General features: G+C 41.5%; 1 protein-coding gene across 1 annotated transcript in view; it reads left to right on the forward strand.

The window, feature by feature from the left end:
• Nucleotides 1-615: 615 nt before the first annotated feature.
• SCFD2 (sec1 family domain containing 2) overlaps nt 616-23,016 on the forward strand; it is a gene marked incomplete at its 5' end in the record, with an annotated part of 210,800 nt that continues 188,399 nt past the window's right edge. Inside the window, 2 exons of the mRNA XM_032999174.2 lie at nt 616-1,387; nt 10,095-10,263. Coding sequence (XP_032855065.2) covers nt 616-1,387; nt 10,095-10,263 — 941 coding nt within the window. The remainder of the gene's footprint in view (nt 1,388-10,094; nt 10,264-23,016) is intronic.

Raw genomic sequence — 23,016 nt, forward strand, 5'->3', positions numbered from 1 at the left:
AGCGAAACAGTTGTTCTCTCGGGATAATACACCGATTCAACACAAAGGAGGTAGTGACATAAATAGTGACACTGGATTGTTTTAACATTTACCAGGAGCAAGACCAAAGCAGCTCGCTGCCTTTTCAGGAAAACGTCAGGAAAACTGCACTGTCAGAGTTCAGAGGTCGCTCCTGGTGCTGGCTGGGGCCGCGGACTGTACCAGTTTCTAACACAGACTGTAAGCGAGAGAAACATTTTAGCGTTTGTGAGAATTCGGCTCTCTCAGCAAAAAGAACAGTCCCCTATCCTCTCTTCTCCCAGAGTTGTACCTCCGCTGCTGCTCTCGCGGTGGAACAGGCCGGGCGGGAGCACTGGCCGAGGCTAACTCTCCCCCTTGGGGACACCAGGCCCCGCACCGGCTGGCAGGAACGCTGTCCGGGCCGCCCTTCACCGGCTGCTCAGGGGACGCGCGGGGAGGAAAGGCCTCGCCGCCGCCATCAACCCCGCCACGGGCGCCGGGGACCTCCCCGCGGCCGCACCCCCTCACAGCGGCCCCGCCCCTCTCCCTTGTGGGCGGGGCCAGCCAATCCGCACCCTCCGCGTCATCCCGCGGCGCCGGGCACGTGCGGCGTGTTGTGGGCTGTCAGCGCCCGCCGCCGCCGCCATGGCGGTGCTTGAGCCGGAGCTGCGGCGGGTGTGCCGGCAGGCCTGGGAGCCCGTGCTCGCCAGGGCCCCCCGGGCCGCCGTCTTCTTGGACGCGGCGTCCGCCGAGGCGCTGCACTGGGGCGGCGGCGGGGCGGGCGAGCTGCTGGCAGCGGGAGCGCTGGCCGTCAGGGCGCTGCCCGCGGTGGCGGCGGCGGCGGCGGCGGCGTCCCGCGTCGTCTTCGTGGTGAGCGGGGCCCTGCGGGGCGGCGCGGCCGCCTCCGTGCGCGGCGTGCTGGGCCGGGGCGCCGTGCGGCACTGCGCGCTGGTGTGCGGCGGCGAGGCGGAGGGCGGCGGGCCGGCCGAGCTGGAGGAGACGTTGCGGCGGTGGATGGGCGAGGGCGGGCGCGCCGAGGTGGTGCTGCGGCGCCCGCCGCTCCTGGCGCCCGTCTCGGCGGAGCTCTGCCTGCTGCCCGGCCTGGCCGCGCTCCTCCCGCCCCTGCCCGGCCCCGGAGGGCCCGGCCCCGCGGAGGGAGGGCTGGGCGCCCTGCCTGCCGAGCTGCGGGCGGCCGTGCGGCTCCTGGTGAGCGACCTCGACGCTCTCTTCGCCGCCCTGGGGCTGCGGGAGGAGAGCTTCGCCGTGGGGGCCCTCAGCAGGGTCGTTGCTGCTGAGCTGGCAGGCTACGCCCCAGCCAGGAACAGGAGGAGGACAGCCACTAACAAGGCCTCGGTCATCTTCGTGGACAGGACGCTGGATCTAGCTGGTAAGAAACCCACCGCTGGCAGAGGCTGTCATCGTTGCGGGCACTCACTCCTGGCTTACGAGGAGGTTTTTGGGTAGTTTCGGGAGTCCTCGTGGCCTGGGAGCCACGTGTAATACCATGGCTGTGGTGGTTGCCCCCACCTCCTCGCTCCCCAGTGGGTCATGGAAACCAGGAGTGGAGCGGAAGGCTCTGCTGGAAGCACAAGGCTTTGTTTGTGGCATTTCCACTTTGCTGCAAACTAGACCTTGGCTGTACCTGTGTCATCCCAAGATGTGAAGGAAATGTTCTGCGTGGACTGTGCCCGCTGGATTACTGTGAGGCATTTCCCAGTGTATCTGCTTGTCACCCTTAGTATTATATCTGCCTAAACAGATAAACGTCTGTATATACACTTAGCTACATCTATATGGCTGAAAGTGTCTGTGTAGGTGTATGTATAATCTTTATATACTATGCATTATACTGAGCCTTTAAGTGAAGCAATTGCATGTGGCTGGTGTTGTTTACTTGGAAAAAATTATGTTTGAGTGAAAACGATACAGAATTGTTTAGACAACACTTTCTGGGAAGCAAATGAGTGTAAGAATGAACCGTATGGTAAATTTAACATTGCCAATTAATGCAGAATTGATGCAAAAGTTGAGAAGCATAGAATGTGGTGTGAGAGTCTGCTGGAAGACTGTCAGAAGGAGAATGTCTAGTGCTGTAGCTTGGTAAGTGAGGTGAAGTCTTTTCAGCTGCTGTGAGATCAAAAGGGCAGAAAAGGAAAGAGTGATTGAACGAGTCACCAGCAAGGTGCTGGTATCAGGCTCTCACTTCTGGCAAAATAATCTTTCAGAGGAGATGGTAAACTCTGAGAAGAATTGATATATGAGTGTCTGCATTCACTTACCCCATCATATTATTGATGGATCTGCTCCCATATAGATTATGTGAGCCTGGTTCTGTTTACATGGCATATAGTCAACAATTCAGGTTGTATTTTTGCCACATGACCCCTAGCAAGTGCTTGGTACAATGTTGTACTCGCAGCTCATCTGTTTCTGGTTTCATCTTTTTCTCCTCAATTTTGTCTTTGTGTATCCTTGCATTGCTGCAGGGTTCGTAGCTGTCAACAGTGTGCTGAAGAGCAGCTATGGATCTGGGTGGTTAATGCTTTGCTGTGGTTTGGGAAGACTGCTGGAAATACTGCAGGAGAGTGGACTTGAATGAAGAGCCTTGAAATGAAACTGTGAGGAATGCCCGTTTGGGGTGGGAACCAGTGAAACTGGGCAAGGATTTGCATACTCAGGTGGTGGGAAGAATTAAAAACAGAAAAGGAACTGGAAACTGTGGGTGACAGGGAGCTGCCTGACAAGGATACTGTTGGGAATGCATGAGGAGAGATAACTGGTGCCAGCTTAAATCTGTGAAGTGAAGTCTCTGGTAGTAGGAGGTTTTTCAGAGTAAACATCAAGGCTGTGGTGGGGTAGCTTTGGAGCATCAAAGCTCTTGGAGTAAGGATGGGAAATTGAAGTATTCATTATTTTAACAGTATATTCTCTTCAGTATCTGTAATTGAAACTGTGATCCCTTCACGCAGTCATTCTTTTGTTATCAACAAATGTCCCCAGAATTCACTGACAGCTTCACTGAAGCCCTTCTGTACTTTGGACATGATACCATAGTCTTGTCATTAAGTACACTGCAAACTGAAGGAAGAAAAATCTAGTGCATTTCAGAGGTAAAGCGCTTTATGGTCCTGAATTTAATGCCACAGAGAGATTGGTTTCACTGGTTTGATCGAAATCGTACAGTGAAAAGAACAGTATTTAAGTTGTGAAATTAGTTGTCAACAGGTAGGAAATAACAGAATTAAGTTGTACCTGAAACCTTCATTTTCTTAGGTGTATTCAGCCTTTTATATACTCTCCCCTGGCCCCCTACCTTCAACTCCAGTGCTTGGCTTTCAGGTGAATGAGTCTGTTGCATTTCAGTCTTACACTTTGTAAAAGCTAAAGCTTCCTATCTGCAGGTTCTGGCTTGATATTGATAACAGGGCCACTGTTGTGGTTTTTTTTTGTTTTTTTTTTTTTTTTTTTTTTTTTTTTTTGTTTTGTTGTTGTTGTTTGTTTGGTGTTTTTTTTTGTTTTGTTTTTTTCAATATGTATTTCATATTCATTTTCAATATGTATTTCAGTATGTATGCCACTGTTTTTTTTATTTTTTCTTTTTTTTTTTCAGTGTGTATTTGCAGTAAGCAGCTTAAAATAAATAATTATTTTTCAAATAACAGCTCAGTGCACATGGAAGTCCTTGAAGTAAACTTTCTCATTTGCAGCTCATTTTATGCAACTCTTTAAATCTCCCCTCTCTAAAGATGAAAGATTTTGGATTTGATTTGTAAATGCTTCATTGATACCTGAATCTTGTCCAACACCTGGGCTGCAGATATAAGAAATGGTCATGTATCCGTGGATTATGCGAATGCTTTCATACTCGAAGCATTTCCACAAAACCCTGGCAGTTCATTAGAGGTCGGTGCTGGGCTCCTCTCTGATTAAGTCAGACTACTGCTTCGAACCAGGTGACTTTGATTCACTCTGAATAGGCAAATATTTTCTAATGTGAAGGCCAGAATGGAATACAGCTTTAGGTAGCTCTAGATGTCTAAAGGAGTTGTACTAACAGATGTCTTATTTTTAGCTCATGTTCCATGCTTATCTAGAGCAAATAAGATGTTATGCTAGAATAACAAATAGTTTTCAGTAATACCATTTGATTTCTAATAGTTAAAAATGTCTCAAAAGTGCCTTTTCTGGTACTGCAATTGCAAACAACTAAGGGAATATCCTGGTACTTGAATATTAAAACTTTCCACTTTACTTACTAAAGAAATATTAAGTACGTTTTGGTAAAGAACCCCTGGTGCCAATGTCAAGAAACTTTATTTTCTTTGTTGTGACAATTATTAAAAAAAAAAAAAAATTAGTCACATATAAAATGGTACATTTTTCTATCAAAAAAATCAGAAGGCATCTAGCTGATTAGGTTAGCTTTGTAGCTTCCATGAACCAAAGAATCTCATCTGAGCTATTACTGTAAAATTTGGATTGAGGTCTGTTGAATATTCTTTATAATATTTTTTTTGTGTGTTCAGCATTACTTATGTGTCCTCTATTTAATGAGTAGAGAGGAAAATATTGAGTTAAGATAAATAATTCTCACTTTTGTCCTGTATGGACGTGCAGCTGAGCTTGTAACAGGGATCATCATTTTGGGGCCTTTGCTGCTCTCTCTGTGATGGCATGGCTTCAACTGGGGATGGCACAGGTACTGCCTGTCCCTGCAGTGTAGGATCTTATGGATAAAGCAGTGCCCCAGAAGGTGGGACATCTTTTTATGCCCTGGGGAGATCCCAGGCTTAGTACTTCGTGCTCACTTCTTGAATTCTGATTGTATAAAATTTTGTTACTAGTGCTGTCCCTAATCTGTATGTATGTGTAATGCTGCTTTTGTTTACCTATTTATTGTTTTAAAGTTCACTACCTTTGCTTTAAAAAGCAGAATAAATCCTCCCAACTAGTGTGGTGCTCTGGTGACACGGGTAAAAGTTAGAGCTAACTGTGACGCCTTAATTCCACTTTATTTTTCTCCTCTAATATTTATGCCCCTAAATATTTGCATTGTTCTACCCTATTGTAACCCCATGTTCCTGCTGTGTGTTTTAGTCACCACATTGCCAGCATTCACACCTTTTTATGAAGCGTTTTTTCCAGCTTCCTAGATTTCCTTTTTCATTCATAAGCTCATCGATACCTTTCAGATATTGGTGTCCAGAACAGATTGACACGTTTCTTTTTCCAGTCTGTTGGTGCTTTGCAGCATTTGGGATGTGGGCGGTTGTAAGCACAGGAGATAATGAGGTCTCACCTGCTGTTATGTGCAGGTGATTTTGAAATGCAATACAGTGAGCAAGAGACAGAGAATAGCAAGGGGCTGCCTGTGCAGTTAATGTATAGTTTTGAATAATAACCTTTGAGTGTTGTTGAAGTTGGACATTTCAGTGCCATCAGCAACAGCACTGTTTGCTGCTTCTAGCCTTTTGCGTGTATCGGTCAAAATCACTGGAGTGCTTCCCCAGCAGCCAAGGCTGCAAATTCGAGTTTAACTTGCTGTATCATCTCCCTCTCTATCATCCAGGCATCATCTTTGCATCACACCCTTGGACTGTGTGTAATGTCAGCCTTTTAACAGATACAAAAAAGCACAGTTAGGTGCTCATCATTGCAGTATAGATACCATTACACTGACAAGAAAGTCGTGGTGTGCCTTAATCCTCCCGCTGTGTGATCCCATTCACAGTGGAGGACAAAAATTTAGGCTCATGCCTTGCTGGTAAAGTCTAGTTCTGACAAATATCTCCTTTTGATTATTTTTGTTTTAAACTGTTTTTTTGTAATTGTCTATTTCATAATATATGCCATGTTTCTAATTTGGAGTGCTTTACTCATGCTTTTTTTGACTGCAGCATCTTCCAAGTTGACGCCTTGGTGGATTGACACTAATGCCTTCTTAAAGGAAACAAAGCCATGTTTTTTTCTTCCTTACCGTGTAAGCTGAGGCCTTGAAAACACAAATACTGAGGCTTGTAAAGTACAGTAGTCTTCTTTTTATGAACCAGGCTGTGGCTTTTACACAAAAGGCAACTAATGCTTAAATTATTATGGTTACTTGAGGTTGTAGACTGCAGCTGTGAGGCATGATGGCAGCTGAAAATATTCAAGTGGTGTCAAATCAGTACTGCAGGTCAGGGTGCAGCCTCTGCTGTGGCATAGTTTGTAAAGATTCTCATATTGTGGGATAGGCACACAAATGTTTATAATAGGTTTTTAAATGCTTCAGATGTTAAATTTGTTACAGAGGTTTACAGAGATAAGCAAATGGAATGAGTTTGCCTATTTAAAGAAATCTGCAGGTGGCTAGGTCAGTGCAGGGGACTTGGAAATTCCATGAGTCTTGAGCAGATGTTTAAATGTTTCTTATCTCCACATTTACTATTCTTTACATATGTTGCAATAGCTGGCTGTGAGAGATGGGAAATCTGTCATATTTCTGTGGCAGCACTGATGCTGCTGTGCTTGGCTGTGGGCTTCTGTGCTCCTACTGCTGGGCTATAAGTTTTTTTGGTCTTTTTTGGAGTGGAGGGGATTGTGGTGGTTTTGTTGCTGGCGTGTTTTTTTTTTTGTTTTTTTTTTTTTTTTTTGTTTTTTTTTTTTTTTGTTTGTTTTTTTTTTTTTGTTTTTTTTTAAGATTCAATAGCCAGCATAGTGGGACTACTTTGATATTCTTTTGTCTGTACTAAGGAGAATGTAGATCTGTTTTCTGGCAAGGTAGAAGGATGCTGTAGTTTGCCTTGAGTGCTGGACAGAGAGTTCATGGGAACAGAGAGGCTGCTTTTCAGCACTGTTTTACAGGGTCAGCTAAAGCTAACGCTGCATGAAAGAATATGGCAAAACATTGATAAGCTTTGGAACTGGAGCTCCAAATATCTAGCTTCTTTCAAAGGAATAGGTGTAAGTGTTTCTGCCTGCTGATACTTTAAACCCTGGCCTCTCTGACGTGATGCATTGTCTAAGAAAGTTGGATCATCGGAATTGTCCCACTAGAGTCCTTTAGTGTAAAGTCTTCCTAGTGGTGATTTTATTCTTAAAGCATGGGGTGAGCATGCAGTATTGAAACATGAAAGCTGGGATGGATTTGTCCATGTATCTTTCCAAACTCACTAGTCCTGAATTAATCTATAAAGTAGTCAAGACAGCAAATACTAAGAAAGCTTGACAATAAGGTCAGGATACATCTTGCATACTGTTTTGATGCACACTGACTTGTATTTAAACTTTGAAGGAAAAGCCCCCAGTAGAAATTAGTTGTTGGCTAGTGAGCAAAGCCTTTGTAGGAGAACTGCTTTCTTCAAGCTCCTCATGTTTAGCAACTGACTTTAAAGTCTTCCCATTGTCCAAGCTCTGATGTTGCTTCTGTGATGTGCAACTGTCCCTTAAATCTGCTTTTTGTTTGTTTGTTTTGTTTTTGAACCAGACAGTAGAACCAGTAGGAGAACAAAAGAGCTGGAGTACAAATGGTGTGACATAGGGCTGGTATTAGGAAAAATATATTAGGAAAATATTTTCTTGTATGCATGTCATTGATGTCTTTTGTGGGGAAGGGGGGTGTAGTTAACGAATTCCTGGCTACTATTAAAAGAATCAGTTGGTCAACTTTGCCAGTTGTGCCAGCTACGACTTGTATCAAATGTCATGTATTTCAGTCTGTAACTCTTAATGAGAAGAAAATGTAAAATTAGAGCAGTGTGGTACATAAGATTTCCTGTATCCTCAAGGCTGAATATTAGCCTGGCATGAAGATTCCTATTTTGCATTGGTCAGATAACTTCTCCTTGTCACTTTAACGCCTGTTCTGTGTGCACGTTGACAGCATTAAAAACCACCAACTGCCTTGAACACCGCTGGCCATGAGAAGCTGCTGAATGGCTTGTTGAGTGTCCTCAACAGTAATGAGGAGCGAGGCTGGAAACCAGTCCCATACACCCTGCTGAAGTCAGTGCAGTTGAAAAGTGACTGCCCGTGATTTCCTGTCCTAGTCTTGTGAGGTTTACCTGTCTTTCCGGCTTTGATTGATTTGTGTAGTTGGTCAGGGGTGATAGTGATTTTTAAGATCTTCAGGAGATGTGCCTCCTCAAATCAATCAGAAAACAGCAAAAGCCATTAGCACCTGTGGACCAGTGGGAACCTCCAAGGAGTAACAGTTGTGGGAAGGAGACCGGGATGGCACTGACTCAAGCAACTCAAGTATGCTGAGACTTCCCCCTATGCCAAGTAGAAAGGAGGGATGTTTATAATTAAATTAATGTGGGTTTATTTTCATTTGAAGTGTTCCCAGTTTAGCTAAATGTCTTGTCTAGCTACATGTTGCTCGCGTGCAGCAAGTGTGGAGAGACAGATATTGCTTCTAGTACGTGGGTGTGGAGGTTTAGAAGATTACCATCTGTTTTCAATGTCTGTAACTCTGTGAGCGTTGATAACTGCAGTGTGTCTGAGAAGTGACTGACCTAGTAAGAAGAATGTAGGGATTTTGGAGAGCAGATGGCTTAGGGAGATGCAAAGACAACCTAGCTTGTCTCATCTGTACTTCAGTGGTCTAAATCTGACTGGGAATGGTAGAAAGGAAAGTTGCTGTCACTCTGCAACTATTACAATCTCTGGTCAAACAAATTGGTAATCTCAATCCAGCTGAGTGGTCAGGTGTCCACATTGCAGTACCACCACGTGCTGGACATGTGTGCCTTCCTTGCCTTGAGTGGATAGAGGCACTGCCAGCATGGAGTTTGACTTTACTTTTCTCCTCCCTTTTCATTCTTGCCTCTCTTTATAACTTCTATAATTCAGAATAGTTGATAAACCATGAGGTGGTTTTACAACATGGACACCTGACTGCTGTAGACTTGGAGACAACCTTCGGCATGTCCAAGAGCAGTTAATAGTCTGACCCCACTAATGTTCTTGACGTAAGGACCTTGTTTGGATTTATGGAGCATGTGAAGCTACTTCAGCTGTTGAAACAGACCTCCTCTGTCTTTGGAGATGATGAAAAGGGAGAGCAGATAGGTTGCCGCGTGGACAGACTTTAATATTCAGTGGGACCATAGCCTGAAAGATTTTTTTCCTGCCTCTCAGTGGTGGCTTCAGAAGTCCCTGTTCTCCTGTGAGTAAAGCCAGGCAAACAATACTAATCTTAGCACTGATGTCCAGCCCTGGGGTGATAGCTGAAGCATAGCTAAAGTGGCAGAATACAAATACCTTCAACTTGTTTGTGATTTAAAGGCAGTAAGATTTCTGGTCCCCCTCTCTGACTTTTTAATCTGTAGAGTGTGTCATGTTTTTCTGCTTTAGCTTGGCTCACAGTCTTAACATTTTGTAAGTTGGTTGTAACACCTGTGTGGAGAGCTCATGAATGGAAAGAAGAGCATGTGTGTTGGAAATCACAAGAACTGAAGAAAACATGCCAACTGGAATTCGGAGTTTCTCTTGGAAAGTGGTCAAATTGACATTTTATACTATGTAACTTGGGTTGGTTTAGTTCTTTCATGTTGGTTTCACCTGAGCTGCCCTCGGTTCATATAGAAGCGATGATCTTGATGGTGGTGTGCCATTCATAGTTGTTTATTTTTAATATTATGCTAGCGTATATGGGTAGTTATGTATGCAACTTGCATACAGCCCTTTCAAATACAGTGCTATTAAGTTTAGGTAGAAAAGTATAGTTTGCATATATAAATATTTGCCTGCTTTTTTAAATAACCATTGCAAATCTTGTTTAGCAACTTTCTTATGCAAAGAGAAATATTTTGCATGTTTAAGTGCAAAATCAGTGAATATCTAACAGCTGTAAAATTAAGTCTAAATTGTTCTTCTAAAATTAATCTTTCTGAAATGTTATCAATGCTTTTAACTTCAGACATTCCAGAAATTATTTTTACTTCTGTAGCAAAATACCTTTGAAAAGCTAAATGTGATCTTGATGTTGTGATTAGCAGTGTCTTTTTCCCCAAAACAAGTGGTTATTATTTTGTTCTCAATTCCTTGTGTTTTGTTTTGTTTTGTTCTTCTAGTTATGTACCTGACAATTTTGGGGTTGTCTTTTCTCCCAGGAGCAGTTGGTCATCATGGTGACAATCTTGCAGAGAAGGTACTTTCCGTGCTTCCCAATCTTCCTGGCCACAAGACTGATGTGATGGTTAACATGGTGGAACTTACAGCACTGCAGACTACAGATGAAGCTTGCAGTATTATAGCACCTGGCTGCATAGCACAACCAAAGTAAACATTATTTTCTTTCTTTTTTCTAAGCTGTTGAATATGTTTGTTATCTCTTTGTGAAAAAATTAACAGAGAACAAGTCTTTTTTTAACAAACAAACAAAAAACCCCAAACAAACAAAAAACAAACAAACAAAAAACCCCCAACAAAATACCAAAAAACCAAAACCCAAACAACAAAAACCAAACCAATCCAAAAATCAAGTTTAATGCAAAAACCCATCTGGTCCTAATTTAGATGGAATATATTCATCTATATAGGCGCATTAAGTCAGCGGGCCAGATAAGACTCCCCAAAGTGGGAGATTCTCAGGACCTTTTTAGGTCTGTGTTGTTTACATTGCTGTAGATTACTGTAATAGAAATCAGTACACATTAAGCACCAAGAATTCTTCCTTGTGACATTTATTTTTCTGCCTAAGTAACAGGTCATACAAACAGGTAGGTCTTAAATGTGGTTTCCTTTTCCCATAAGCCTTTTTCTATTTATAAAGTAAGCTACATGCTGAATTCTTGTTAGAGTAGCTGTTAATTTAAGGTTTTATCCCTGTTTTCAAACACAATACCTGTGGAGAAAAATAATTGGGCACAAATTTAGGTATACAGACAGCTTCCTGAGGGCCTGGAATTTGCTTAAACAAGGACAACCTAAAAGCAGTAACGTTAAAAAATTGTACTTAGCTATGTATAATTTGTAGCTAAGACTTTGCTTGTAAAGGGCATTAGATTTGATGTTTCACTTTCTAAATTTAGTTGTCTGAACTGAAACTTTCCTGCAGCTTGTTACCGTGCATAAACAAGAAAATACACCAGGTGCTGGTTTCACTCCACAAAAAAAAATTTTGCTCAGCAGTGCTCTAGAAATTCATGCAGTGCAAAGGAGATTAAACATTCTTTCTCTTTCAATATAATGTTTCCCCTATATATTAGAAAAGGGGTTTTCAAGATGGGCTATCTAATGTAGTTTCTATTCTGTTTTGACTCCTTTTGGTGTTTCACACCTGTGCGCTATTCCCTCTTCTCACCACCACAAATATTTCACAGACTTTCCACTGTTCTGACATATGGTCTTTATTTTCTGAGGGCCTCCAGATCCTTTGTCATCTTCCATCTCCCACACATGCTATAACTGGGTCCAGTTTCTAGGTTTCACGTTGCATAACTCTCTTTCTTAGGAGTTGGAGAGGAAATGTTTCCTCATATAGGTGGACTCAGTTGTAAGTTGCTGCTGGAGTGACTAACTTAAATAAAATTTGTTCTGGTTTTCTTCTCATTGGCTGCTTTCCAGCTGATCTCTGAAGCAGAAGTAAGATGTCCTTAAGATCTGTCTACACTGCAAAATGAAGAGGTCATTGCCTGTGGTAGACATGCTGTGGTAGCTGTTGTTTGTGCTAACTTTGAGTAGCTACCAGAAATAAAGACAACTTCTGGCAGCGCAGAATAGGAAAAAAAAATTCATTATTTATTGGCCCGAGATTGGTGACCTGTGCTATCACTCCATTATTCATAACATTATTGACATTGAGGAGACTAAAGCTAGTGCTAGTATGTCTTCCCACGCTAAAATTATGACTTCAGTCATATATTCATGTTTTTAGGAACAGCTGGCAGAGTTTTCTTGTGTTCTACGGTGGCTAATGGTATGTATACCGAGGTTTACCTGTTTCCTAGCTAGTAGGAAGTTGCTCTCTGTTAACAGTACAGTTAGACTTAGCATATTTTGCAACGGCTTTTATGGACACAAGTGATAAAAGAACAATGGGATTTGGCTACCAGGTGCAAGTGCAGCAAAGTTGGACGACAGCAGCTGATACCTGGTACCAAGGCAGTGGTGTCATTGCCACACTGATCTATAGCGGCTTCCCCAAAATACCCTCCCTCTGCAAAGTCATCTTACAGAATCTGCTACACTTGAAATTAAAAAAAAAAAAAAGATCAGGCAAATATTGGTTTAAATAGGCTTGATCTTACTGTGGAGAAAAGTAAAGGGACTAGATGACCTCTCAGTCTCTCCTGTGATCACTGTTCACAACTGAAGTGTTGTGTGCCTGAGAATAGTCTCCAAATATTCTTCTAAAACTTCAACAATTCTTCCAAAGAATGTGGCTCTGCAGTGTTCAACCCTGCACCTTTCACATTTTCTCCTATTACATAATGATTAGGAATAGTCTCTAATTTAAAAGACATTTCCACACCAGCTTAAGACAGTTGCTGAAGAGTACTAGAAACTTTAACAGTGTCTGAACAGGTGGCTGAAGGTGGCAGTTTCCATTCTGTTCAACAGGACTATCTATCTTCTTGGTGTTAGATTATAAATGTCAGCATTGGTCACCTTTGATAGTGTAAAATGGTTGAAGTTCTTTTGAAGCACTGAAACTGATTTAAAATTCCCACCAGTAAGTTTATCTGTCTATTCTGTAAGAAATTCCATAGGATGCTCTCAGTTCCTCATCAACATGGTTATTGCCCTTGGTAGCTGGCTTGGAAGTGTTTCTTGTAATTGAAAACTTAAGTCTTGATTTGTATTTTTAAATGATTCATGGCAAGGAGTGTTCCTCTGCTTGTAAATTTTCTGTTTACTCTGGCAAGTGAAAGTGCCAGCACCTTTCTCAGAGTCAGGACCAGTAACTTCAGTTACACCCAAATAGAACGTGTGGGGGCTCTTTTACATGAAATCTTGTGATCAGACTGTGGCATTTCACAGACTCACGTATTCAGAATATTTTTCAAATGTTTTCATTATTTTCCCTCAAGTAATACTTGAGCATGCTGTGGTGGGGGGAGAGAGAGAGGTCTGCTCCTTCCACACAGCTTGCTATATTTAACTTTTCTTGTGGAATGCCTTTCCAGCAGAAACATCTGGGCTCAGTTACAGAGTTAGCAAACAGAATTAATGAATAATTTATGGCTGGTGTGGTGAAATAAAGCAGGGTTCTCTTCTCAAATCTAAGGAAATAATGGGCTGCTTTAAAGATTTAGATGAAAATGTAAATGCCATATGCTGCTTAAGTTACTGTACTTTGAAGGTGCTCTCTTTGTGAGGAAGGGACTTTTTTTTTTTAATCTATTCTGGAGTTATTAATTTTATTAGTCTTAGTAGCCTCAAAAATCTTGTGGAGTAACTGCCCTACTGTAGTCACTGACATATTGCTGCTTCAGTATGAATGTTAGTTGAGAGTTATGTTATTTGAAAACTGTAAAAATATTTTGGTTTTATATACAGAAGGACGTATATATATATATAAAGAAACAGTTTCTAGACATAAAACTAAAGACATCCATTCTTGATGAGAACTGTTGGTTTCTGATTAAGATAAGCAATAACCACCCTGTCCTTTCAAACAAAAGATGCATAGTAGAAGTGGAAAACATAGTGAAAGCTTAATGGCAGAGGTAATTAAAAAAATATATATATATATAGATTGCAGGTCTCTTGCTGGTCTTTGTATTTTAATAACCCACACTGGTTTTGGCAGCATACCTCCGAATTTCAGTTTCTCATTTTAAGCATACATGCAGTGGCTTCTAGGAGTTGTCTGCTTGGATGAACATCAAGCTCTCCATGTTTGTGAGCCATCCATTCTGTCCATTTGATAACATCTTGGCCACTCTGTTTCTCAAAGCACCTCTTATGTTTTAAAGATTGGTATTTTATCCTGTGGAAGCATCCTGCTATCAGTAATGGGTTTATCCTGATGGAGGTTTATCTTTTGTTGTTTTCCACATCTTGCAAGCTGGCAGCTGAGGTGCATGGAGGCCCTGTGGCTCCCCAAAGCTCCATATCAGGGTTCAGATGCCAGCACCCTGGCCACAGGTCTGTGGTGTGTGAGAACAAGAAGTAAAGAGTTATGTGATACTGAACTGTGGGCAACTAAAGAAATATGCATGCTTGCTCTTTTAAAATTTGATCTTTCATTACCCAGGAACACTTTTGATGTGCTCTTGTATATTGCTGAATAAACTGAATACTTAATTCGTTTATGCACATTTCAAGAACCCGCTGAATAGAGATTTCTTGTCTGTTTTTTCACTCTTCTTCCTTTCTCTAATCTTTGGAGTTTGAAAACTTCTGGGAATTCAATGTGATGTTAAAATCTCAGAAAAAGGCCAGATTTTTATTTAAAATATTTATGTATTTAAGGCAATATACAAAGAACCATTGGGTTCTTACAGCAAGCATTTTTCCATAAAGATGCAAAACTGTAACATAACACACTTAATGTTTGGGCTGCTACGCCTAAAGCAATTCAATGAGCAATATAGCTGAGGTGTCTGGGCACTTTTGACAAAGCAGATGGAGCCTCTAAATCATCTGGATTTGCATTGGGGGAGAAAAAAAATAAGTTCAGAATGAGGTGATCATGTTGATGGGTGTGGTGCAGAAAGCATTGATATGCAAGCCAGATGTTTGAAACATGGCACTCGCAAAATCTTTCCTTAGATCTTTGTATTAGAGGTGGAAGGAGAGGTGTGCAGGGGGGAGTTGGTTAAAAGTTAGGGCATTCCTGGAGATGTAATAGTAAAATTTCAATGTCTCATGTTAATGGCAGTTGAAAATTCTTCTTCCAATCCTCCTTAGTTCTGAGGTTGTTATTTCTATTTTGGACTGATTAGTACTTTTGTTTACAAGTGCTAAAACTGTTACAGTTTGGGTGGAGAGGAAAGCCCCACTCCAACAGCACCTTTACTCTTGAGTCTGATGTGTTGATGCAGTGCTCTTCTGGTACTGGTGGGTCTTGGACAGCCCTGAGCAGAGAGGAGGGCCATGAGGTGAGGGGACTTGTATTCCAGTCCCGGCTCTGCTGTTGGCTTGAAGTGTGATCTTGGACAAGTCACTTAATTTCTTCTGCTCCCACTTCCTTTCCTAGTCCTTGTCCAGGGAACTTGTTTTTTAAACCAGTAAAACAGGGAGTTTCTCAGGATACAAGTTTGCAGACCGCATGGCAGAAAATCCTAGGGGTTCTGGTCTTTGGGAGGGTACAAATAGTGGTGGAAATGATTACATGGGGAGTTAAGGTGTCAGGACAAGCAAAGGCAGGATCTCCATTTGTCCTTTTTTCGGTACTGTGTCCTTCCCACTCCCACTCGCAGTGCTTTGTTGCACCAGGGAGAAGAGACTCTTTTGAGTTGTAGCTCGCAGGCCCCCTTTCCTGTGAGTTGATGGAACAGCAGTTCCAATGATCTCTGTAAAACACACCACTGCAGTATTCTTTGAACAATCATGTATGATGTGAATTTAAAATGAAAGATTATTTGTGCTTATATGACAAAGAAAAGAGCAGCAAGAATTAAAATTGGAAAGGAGATTAAAGTCTCCTTTTAAGCTGGGTAGTAGACTTTTCTGAATGGCTGATTCTATTATCTTGATTTTTTTTTTTTTTTTCATTTTTTTTTTTTAAGTGGGGAACAAGCATCTGAAGGATATCAGAGTGTTTTTTTCTTAACGCTGAATTAATTACAAACTAAGCTTTGGGGGGATGGTTCTTGGATCTTTGTGGCATTTTCAATTTTATTTTTTAAGTATTTCCTTTATGCCAGCTGTAGATATTAATTAAAAAAAAAAAAAAAAAAACAACAAAAAAAATCCCAAAAAACCTCCACAACTTTTTTTGCATGTGTAAGTTTATAAAAGCTTGTAATAAGAAGGTAATTTGGGACAGTGTTAGTCTTGAGTGAGCTGGGAATTTATGGCATAAATTAATTTTCCTCTCTGGAATGTTAATATTAAAGAGGGAACATTAATACTACAGTAAGGAAATCCAGATGACATGACTATATTGCTTCATATCCACTGAGAGTCTTGCAGAGAAGGAAGGGTAAACCAAAACAATGGATGGCAAGGCTCTTTCAAACAAGGAGAGGGATAACTGTGTGCTGTAAACTGCTTTTGGATCTGCTCTGGTACGTTGGTGGTGGTTCAGCAGCAGTAGGGTGCTGCCAGGGCTCCCTGCCTGTCCCTGCTTCTGGGGTGCTCCTCCAGCTTTTCAGCTGCTGGATACTTCCCCCTGCCGAGAGCTCCGCACTCCTGTTCTCCCAGCACCTGATCTCCTGCCTCTGCTGCTGTGCCCTGCTGAGCTCTGCTCTTGAGGATTGCTTTTAAACAGAAATTTAATCCCCCCCAAGACAAAAAAAAAAAAAAAAAAGCCACCACCCATGTACAGCCTTTTTCTATCTGGCCTCCTGAACAAGGTGAGCAGCACTTTTATGGAGAAAAAAGTCTTAACTGCAGGACTGATGAAAAGCACACGTCACATCACATTAAAAAAAAAACCTTGAAGTTTTCTTTCACCAATGACAGGAGAAATTATAGCCCAGCCACATGCTTCTAGGACTTGTGCTGTACCACTGAGGCCCATTTTCAGGGAAATGAATTGGGCTTTACAGGGTTTTTCTGCTGATACCTTTTACCTTTTCAGCTATCCAGCGAGGAGATGCTTCCCTAAGCAGTGGATCAGACAGTAGGAATGCCCCAAATACAGCATCCCCCACTGCCACCATGCTGCTGGACTGACAGTCTTCCTGCTCACCTCTTTTAGTCATACAGGCTCAGAACGCAGTCCTAAATCAAGGTCTACTCTTGTTTGAAATTTCTCAAGGCATCTTGTTGGGAATAACAGCCCTGGCTGCATCAGTTTCTGGGGTTTGTCAGTTAAGACAAGCTTTCTAGGAGATGCTTTCTGCTCAGTTTCAAACTAGCCTGAATCAAATGAGTATAATTGACTGTTGCCACAGGATAAGATGAACAAGCTGATAAGATTTATTATATCTTAAAATAAATGTGTATATTTGCCGGGATCCTTTCAACACAGGACCTCCTTGAAACGGAAAAAAGGAAGGGCTGAGAGGGGTGTGCAGAGGGTGGAAAATTCTGGGAAGAGGTCGAGACCTCTGGCTCGCCTGTGCTGTGTAACGTACAGCACTGCTGGAAGACTTTACTGCTGCTGTGCAAACCCTGGTTTGCTGCAGTAGTGGCTTTGTTGAAGTAATCAATGGAGGAATTGCATGAGAGTCCTTCATCTGACCAGGTTCATGCCTAATAGGTGCCATGCTTTTTTCAATTCCCTGTTATGACAGGCCTCACAACTTCTAAGGTTTCTCTTATAGATAAGAGGAAGCTTGAAGCTTACTTTCCTTGAGATAAAGAATGAATTGGGCTGACAAGTGCTTAGCATTAGCTGGGTGGTTTTGCCTTATCTGTTCCTCTCAGCCCACAAAAAGGACTTCTGGAGCTTGTGGGAAGCTGAACTGCTCAAGACTTCATTCCTTGTGCTTTGAGGACCTTTAACTACACTGTTCGGGCTACCCAGGCTTACTAATGAAAGTTTTCAGCCAGAATTCATGTTTTTTCCTGGGCCCTCTGACACTCACATCTCATCTCAAAGTGCAGGGATCAAGAGGTTCAAGATGCTATTGCCTGTAGAATCTGCTAGTTGAAACTGGTGAAGTTCAGAACACTTTGTGCTTAATTTTTTGAAGACATTTTTAGTTCTTCTGGAGAAGGACTCCCTGTATTTATAGTATTCTCACTATAATCTCTATTTGAGTACTGTCATTAAGTCCCAAGTTTCTGTTTCCTTGCCCCATGGAAAGACACAATAAATTTGAGTGTTACCCAGATGTTGTCCAGCCATCAAGAGGTCTCTGAGTAATTGTATCTTCAGCTGGTTAGCACAGCAAGGTAACTTAATGTCTGTAAGGAAATTCAGTGAGTATGATCCCTCAGCTAGTTTTATCTTGTCACTGTTTCCTTGTTAGCATTGTACTTTGTTCTGCAGGTACACTCCTTGCAAGATGTAAAGGATAAATCTCTTTCTGATTAACAGAAAGAGTAACTACTGAAGTCTGCAGGCAGGACAGATCCTTATGTTGCTCAGGGGTGGTGTTTTTCTGGCTGTCTGCAGCATTTCTTTTAAAAACTGACATCCCTTTCTTGTTACCATAATGCTTTTGTTTGTGAATTTTGGGAGTTTCTTTCCCCCTCGCCCCGCCCGTATAAGTTTGCAAACTGGTTTTCTCATGGTGTGGCCACAGTGCATTTTCTTGCAGCTGTTTTCAGAGTTCAATAGCAGCATAAAGACTATACCTGTTTAGGTAGACACTATGAATCCCCAAAGTGACCTCCAATCTTTCTTGTGTTATAGTACAGTCTTGCAGTAACTGTTGCTTTGGCTGACGTTGTGAGATTTTTCTAAGACTAGCTCTCACTTTGCTTGGCGAAACGCCTTCAAGTTTGCCTCCTGAATGACTTCAACAATGATGTTTTAAAATGTAGTGATATGCGTTGGCCTTATTGCATACTGTGGAATTACTTGTTTGTTGCTAACTGTTGCCAGAAGAGAGAGTGACTGAGTGACCTGGAGGGGTGTTTTAGGTTATCATTCTTGTACTATAAAGTAAGCCTGCTGTATCTTACAATGGAGAAAAATGTGCTATAATAAACTGATGAGAAGAACAAATGACAGCCTATCATTTGGATGATGAATCAGTGTTTGGGAAGGAAACTATTATCTGTTGGCAACAGCTCTGGTTGCAAGTTTTGACTATATGTTTAGGATTCTTTCATGATTCCAAACTTAATATGAAACAGGAATCAAAGTTTACACTGGCTAGAATTTATGTGAAGTGAGCTATTTACCTGGCAGAGCTTAAAGATGCTTTTACTCTGGAAAGTAGACAGAATCTGTATGGAAAAATACTTCTTTGGTTTTATACACATAAATACTTACACAACTGTTGATTTTAACTTTTTATAATTGATCCAAAAATCCAGCCTCCTCTTCTGTTATTTAGCAAGGCTTCTGTTATTTCGATGGCAGATCTTTGGATTCTAATTCATAATGCCTAGCTGCAATGCTTACCTTTCTGTGCATCTTGTTTTCCTGAAGTGTAACACAGAGATGCTGAGATGGATTTAATACTTTATAGCTGCTCACAGTTTCAAAAATAGTTGTGAAAATTGACCAAATCAAGCCAGTTTTTATACCTTGATGAACTGCGACCCAGAAGCGGTCCTTCTGCAGGCTCTGGACGACTGCGCTATACCAAGTACCGCTTAATTTCCACAGACTGTGAATATATTTTCTAAAATGATCTTTAACTGGGAAAAATTCCCACTCGCTGTGGGAGAGAAAAGTTTTATGACCATACCTAAATCTCTCCACGACTATACTACTTATTTAAATAAGCAACCAGAAAAAGAAATCCATATTGAGCCATTTTCAATTACAGGAAACAGCCTCAGAACATGCACTGAATGTGTATGCTGCACGTGGATGTTTGAGCTCCAGTTACCCCTTAGAAAAAGGAAAATAACCTTGGCAGAAAAAGCTGCAGTTCTTATTAATGACAGGGGAATATGTCATGGCTTCAAACACTCTTTGCACAGGTTGGAAAATACCATCCATGATACATGCTTGGTTTGATGGTGAGAGAATGTGGATGAGGAGGGGAATCAGTCAGTACCCAACACACTCTCACACAAGCCCTTTTTAGGAGGGTGATGTGTTGTTAATATTGAATGACTACAAAAAGCCACTAAAAATCCAGAGATTTTGGATTAGGACAAAATTCTGCTCTCCTTAGTCATTTGGTGGTAAGCAGAAGTGTATCGGGGAGGGATTGTGAGAAGATACCCAGAACACAGGGTAAATATATGCAATGTAGACAGAAGTCCTTATCTCTTCTCTATGGCAGATCAACCAGAGTATGGAAATGGTTATAAAAATGAAAGCCTGAGGCTGGAGCTTTATTCTTTCTGAACAGCTGTCAGTTTGGTTTTGAAGGCTAGAATTGACCATATTAGGTTTGCCTGAGATCTAAAGAAGCTAGGGCTCTAGGTTTGCATTTAAACTATGACAAATACGCTACTTTGAAGTAAGAGAGGGGAGTAAGGAAGATATGTAGGGCCAAGCCGTCAGATTGATCTAAGTTTGTTTTCACCAACATGCTTGCAGAGAATCTGGCCCTGCATGTTCAAACAACATGTCTTTAAGATGTAAGGTCTGCTTCAGATTATTTTTTTACTATTTATTTTGGATCTCCAAGTCTCTAATTGAATACTTGTTCTCAACTCATAAAGAGGGTATCTTTGGCTGTTTTAACTAGTCTATGCTGTAAGACTTCATAAGCAATGATTTTTGTGGTAACTGAGTTACTTATGGAAAGGATTGTCTTTCCTTCTGTGATGAAGACATATTCCTGTACATTAAGCACTCAACATGGCCTAGTCAAGAGTTTGCATTGGTAACTCGAGGATTTAGGCCAGCAAATGAGGGAGGGAGGTCAAAGTTGACTACCAAAAAGTGGCCTTGTAAATCAAAAACATTGAGGAGAGGGAATTCCTGGCATTCCATGGAATCTGAGTTTATTTTCTTACATTTCTCTAATAAGAAAAACACACTTCAGATGTGTTCTTGGTAAATGTTTTCACTTGTCTCATCTATCTCTGCTGCCAAATGTGACCCAAAATATATTGGTTTTACGTGCCCCGAGGACATCTATTGGACAACTAACCAGTGCATCTGTAAAAGTGGACTTGGCACTCAAATACAATCCCTGAGTGTAGATTCAATTGTCAGCACCTCATTACTAACTGTTCTTTCACTGGAATCATTTTTATTAAAATGACCTTATGCAATAGCTTTAAGACACAGAACAGAATGCACTAAAGTAACCTATTATGTTACATGTAGTAGTATTCCCAAGTAATACATATGTTGTAAGGATCAGACTTTGTTTTTAGCATAATTCATTTGCTTTGTCCAAAAACTAAATTAAAATCCCTGTCAAGTAATTCTTTAATATACACATTTTAAAGAGCTGCTTGGCAAGAATTTTGATATACCCTGTAGTGTACAAAATCCTACTCAGAAGCTTTCAATTAACTTGATTCAAACAGTAACTTAGTCTGGCATTCTGTGTAAGCTGTCCTGCAGCTTGTAGGAATGAAACATTTTACAGAACCATTTTGTTGAACTAAAAGGCAGCTGGTTGAAACTCAGACAGGACTAAATGATGGTTATGAATATTAGAAAGTTTTAAGAAATTATTTGCATGCACTTTTTTCCTTTGCCCTTGCAGAGCTTGGCCACTGTTAGAGGAGCAAGAGTGAATTTTGGGGTAATGCTGAAATGATTAAGGTCTGCTTTATTACAGTGACCAAGAGGGCTGTGGTGTATCTGGGAGGCCCTTCAGCATCAAGTCTTCCCTTTGCCTTGTGAAGTACTGTATATCCACATCTGCTAATTGGAAAACAGAGTGGGTGGGTGGTTCAGGTCACAGTAAGCAATTCTACTTCCACCAGAAAGAATTTCACTTTTCAGTGATTTTTCTTTTGCTTGTCTTGAAGGAAGCAAACTGACTTCAGTGTTCATATGGATGGTCAGTTGTTTTGTTTCTGGCAGTCCTCCAATTTCTGTGGTGAGCTTGGTTGTTTATTTGGATCAGCCTGCCTTTAATTGTTGCTCGGGGGTCTCTAAAGATCAGGTGCTGCTGCTTCTGCTTTTGAATGGTGGTGGACAGCTGGAATAATCTGTGTGCACCACCACCACCCCCCCACACACACTTTTTTTTTTTGAAGATCTACTTGACAGTGACTTCACATGCTATTACAGGCTATGCAGGAGACCCTCTGAGAAATCTCTGAAGACTCCCAAAGAATTTGTTACTTTGGGGTGGGGCAGGAGAAGAAAAGGAAGGAGCACTCCTAGACCTGGTCCCATGCAGAGTCTGTGCAGAAGAGCTTAGTCCCAAATACCTGGCAAGAAGTGGCAACACTACCTTGTATTTGGACCTGAAACTTGTTTTTGCAAGTCCAAGTATGATGCATAGCTATCCACTTAGTGCACCAGTGTTACCATAATTGTGTAAGAGCTGTTTTAGTACTACTGAATAATAGGAAAGTTTTAGGATGGCTAAATGTTCTGTGACCTGTAATAAAGGTTCTGCAGAGATGGCTGGTGTGAAGCTATTGCAGAAGTGAGAGAACCCTACTAGCTGGTTAATGGATGAAAATTATCACAGTATGTATTCTGTATTGTTAAATAACATAATTTAAAAAAGGAACAGATGGGATTACAGGAAGGAGTTAAAATGTTTTGAGGCGTGCTGACCACATCTTAGAGCTAGGACTCTGCCCAGTTGATAGTTAATCTGCTTTTCTCTTTGCACAGAACATGTTCAAAATCGTGTCTGTGTACAAGATGGAGCTTAGCAGGATTTAATATTTCAAGGATTAGTAAGACCTAAACATCAGTCAGCCTCCATCAAAACCAGCCCTACCTTCCTGAGATGCATCTTGCTTGTTCTTCTCTCAGTAATCTGCTAGCTCCCCCTGTTTAGGGTGTCAGCCAAAAGGGTTAAAATGATCAAACCTTGTGTTTGGTATGTTTGCTGTAGATAAAAAAGAAGAATCCTTTAAAAAGATTAATGAAATCCCTGCTTTATTGGTACACTGGACTTTCAGTAAAGTTTTTGAGATAATAGAAGTTTTGAAAGAGACACACTGAAATTCATACATATTAAGACAACCAGAGGCATTTGGTTTCAGGGTAATAATCATGCAAGATTATAGACTTCAGAGCTTCTTGAAGTTGGTAAGTACCTGTCATAAAAGGACTTCAGGCAAAGATGATGATCTGTTTCTTGGTGCAGTTGCCAGGCATAGCTTCTGTTCAGGGCTGTTTGCATGACTAATGCTTTTCTTTCACTCATGCTTCAGCCTGGTGAGCAGCCATAGCTCCGCATGGAGGCTTTT

This window comes from Tyto alba, unplaced genomic scaffold (genome assembly GCF_018691265.1).
Source record: "Tyto alba isolate M040663 unplaced genomic scaffold, T.alba_DEE_v4.0 Super-Scaffold_6, whole genome shotgun sequence".
Lineage (NCBI taxonomy): Eukaryota > Metazoa > Chordata > Aves > Strigiformes > Tytonidae > Tyto > Tyto alba.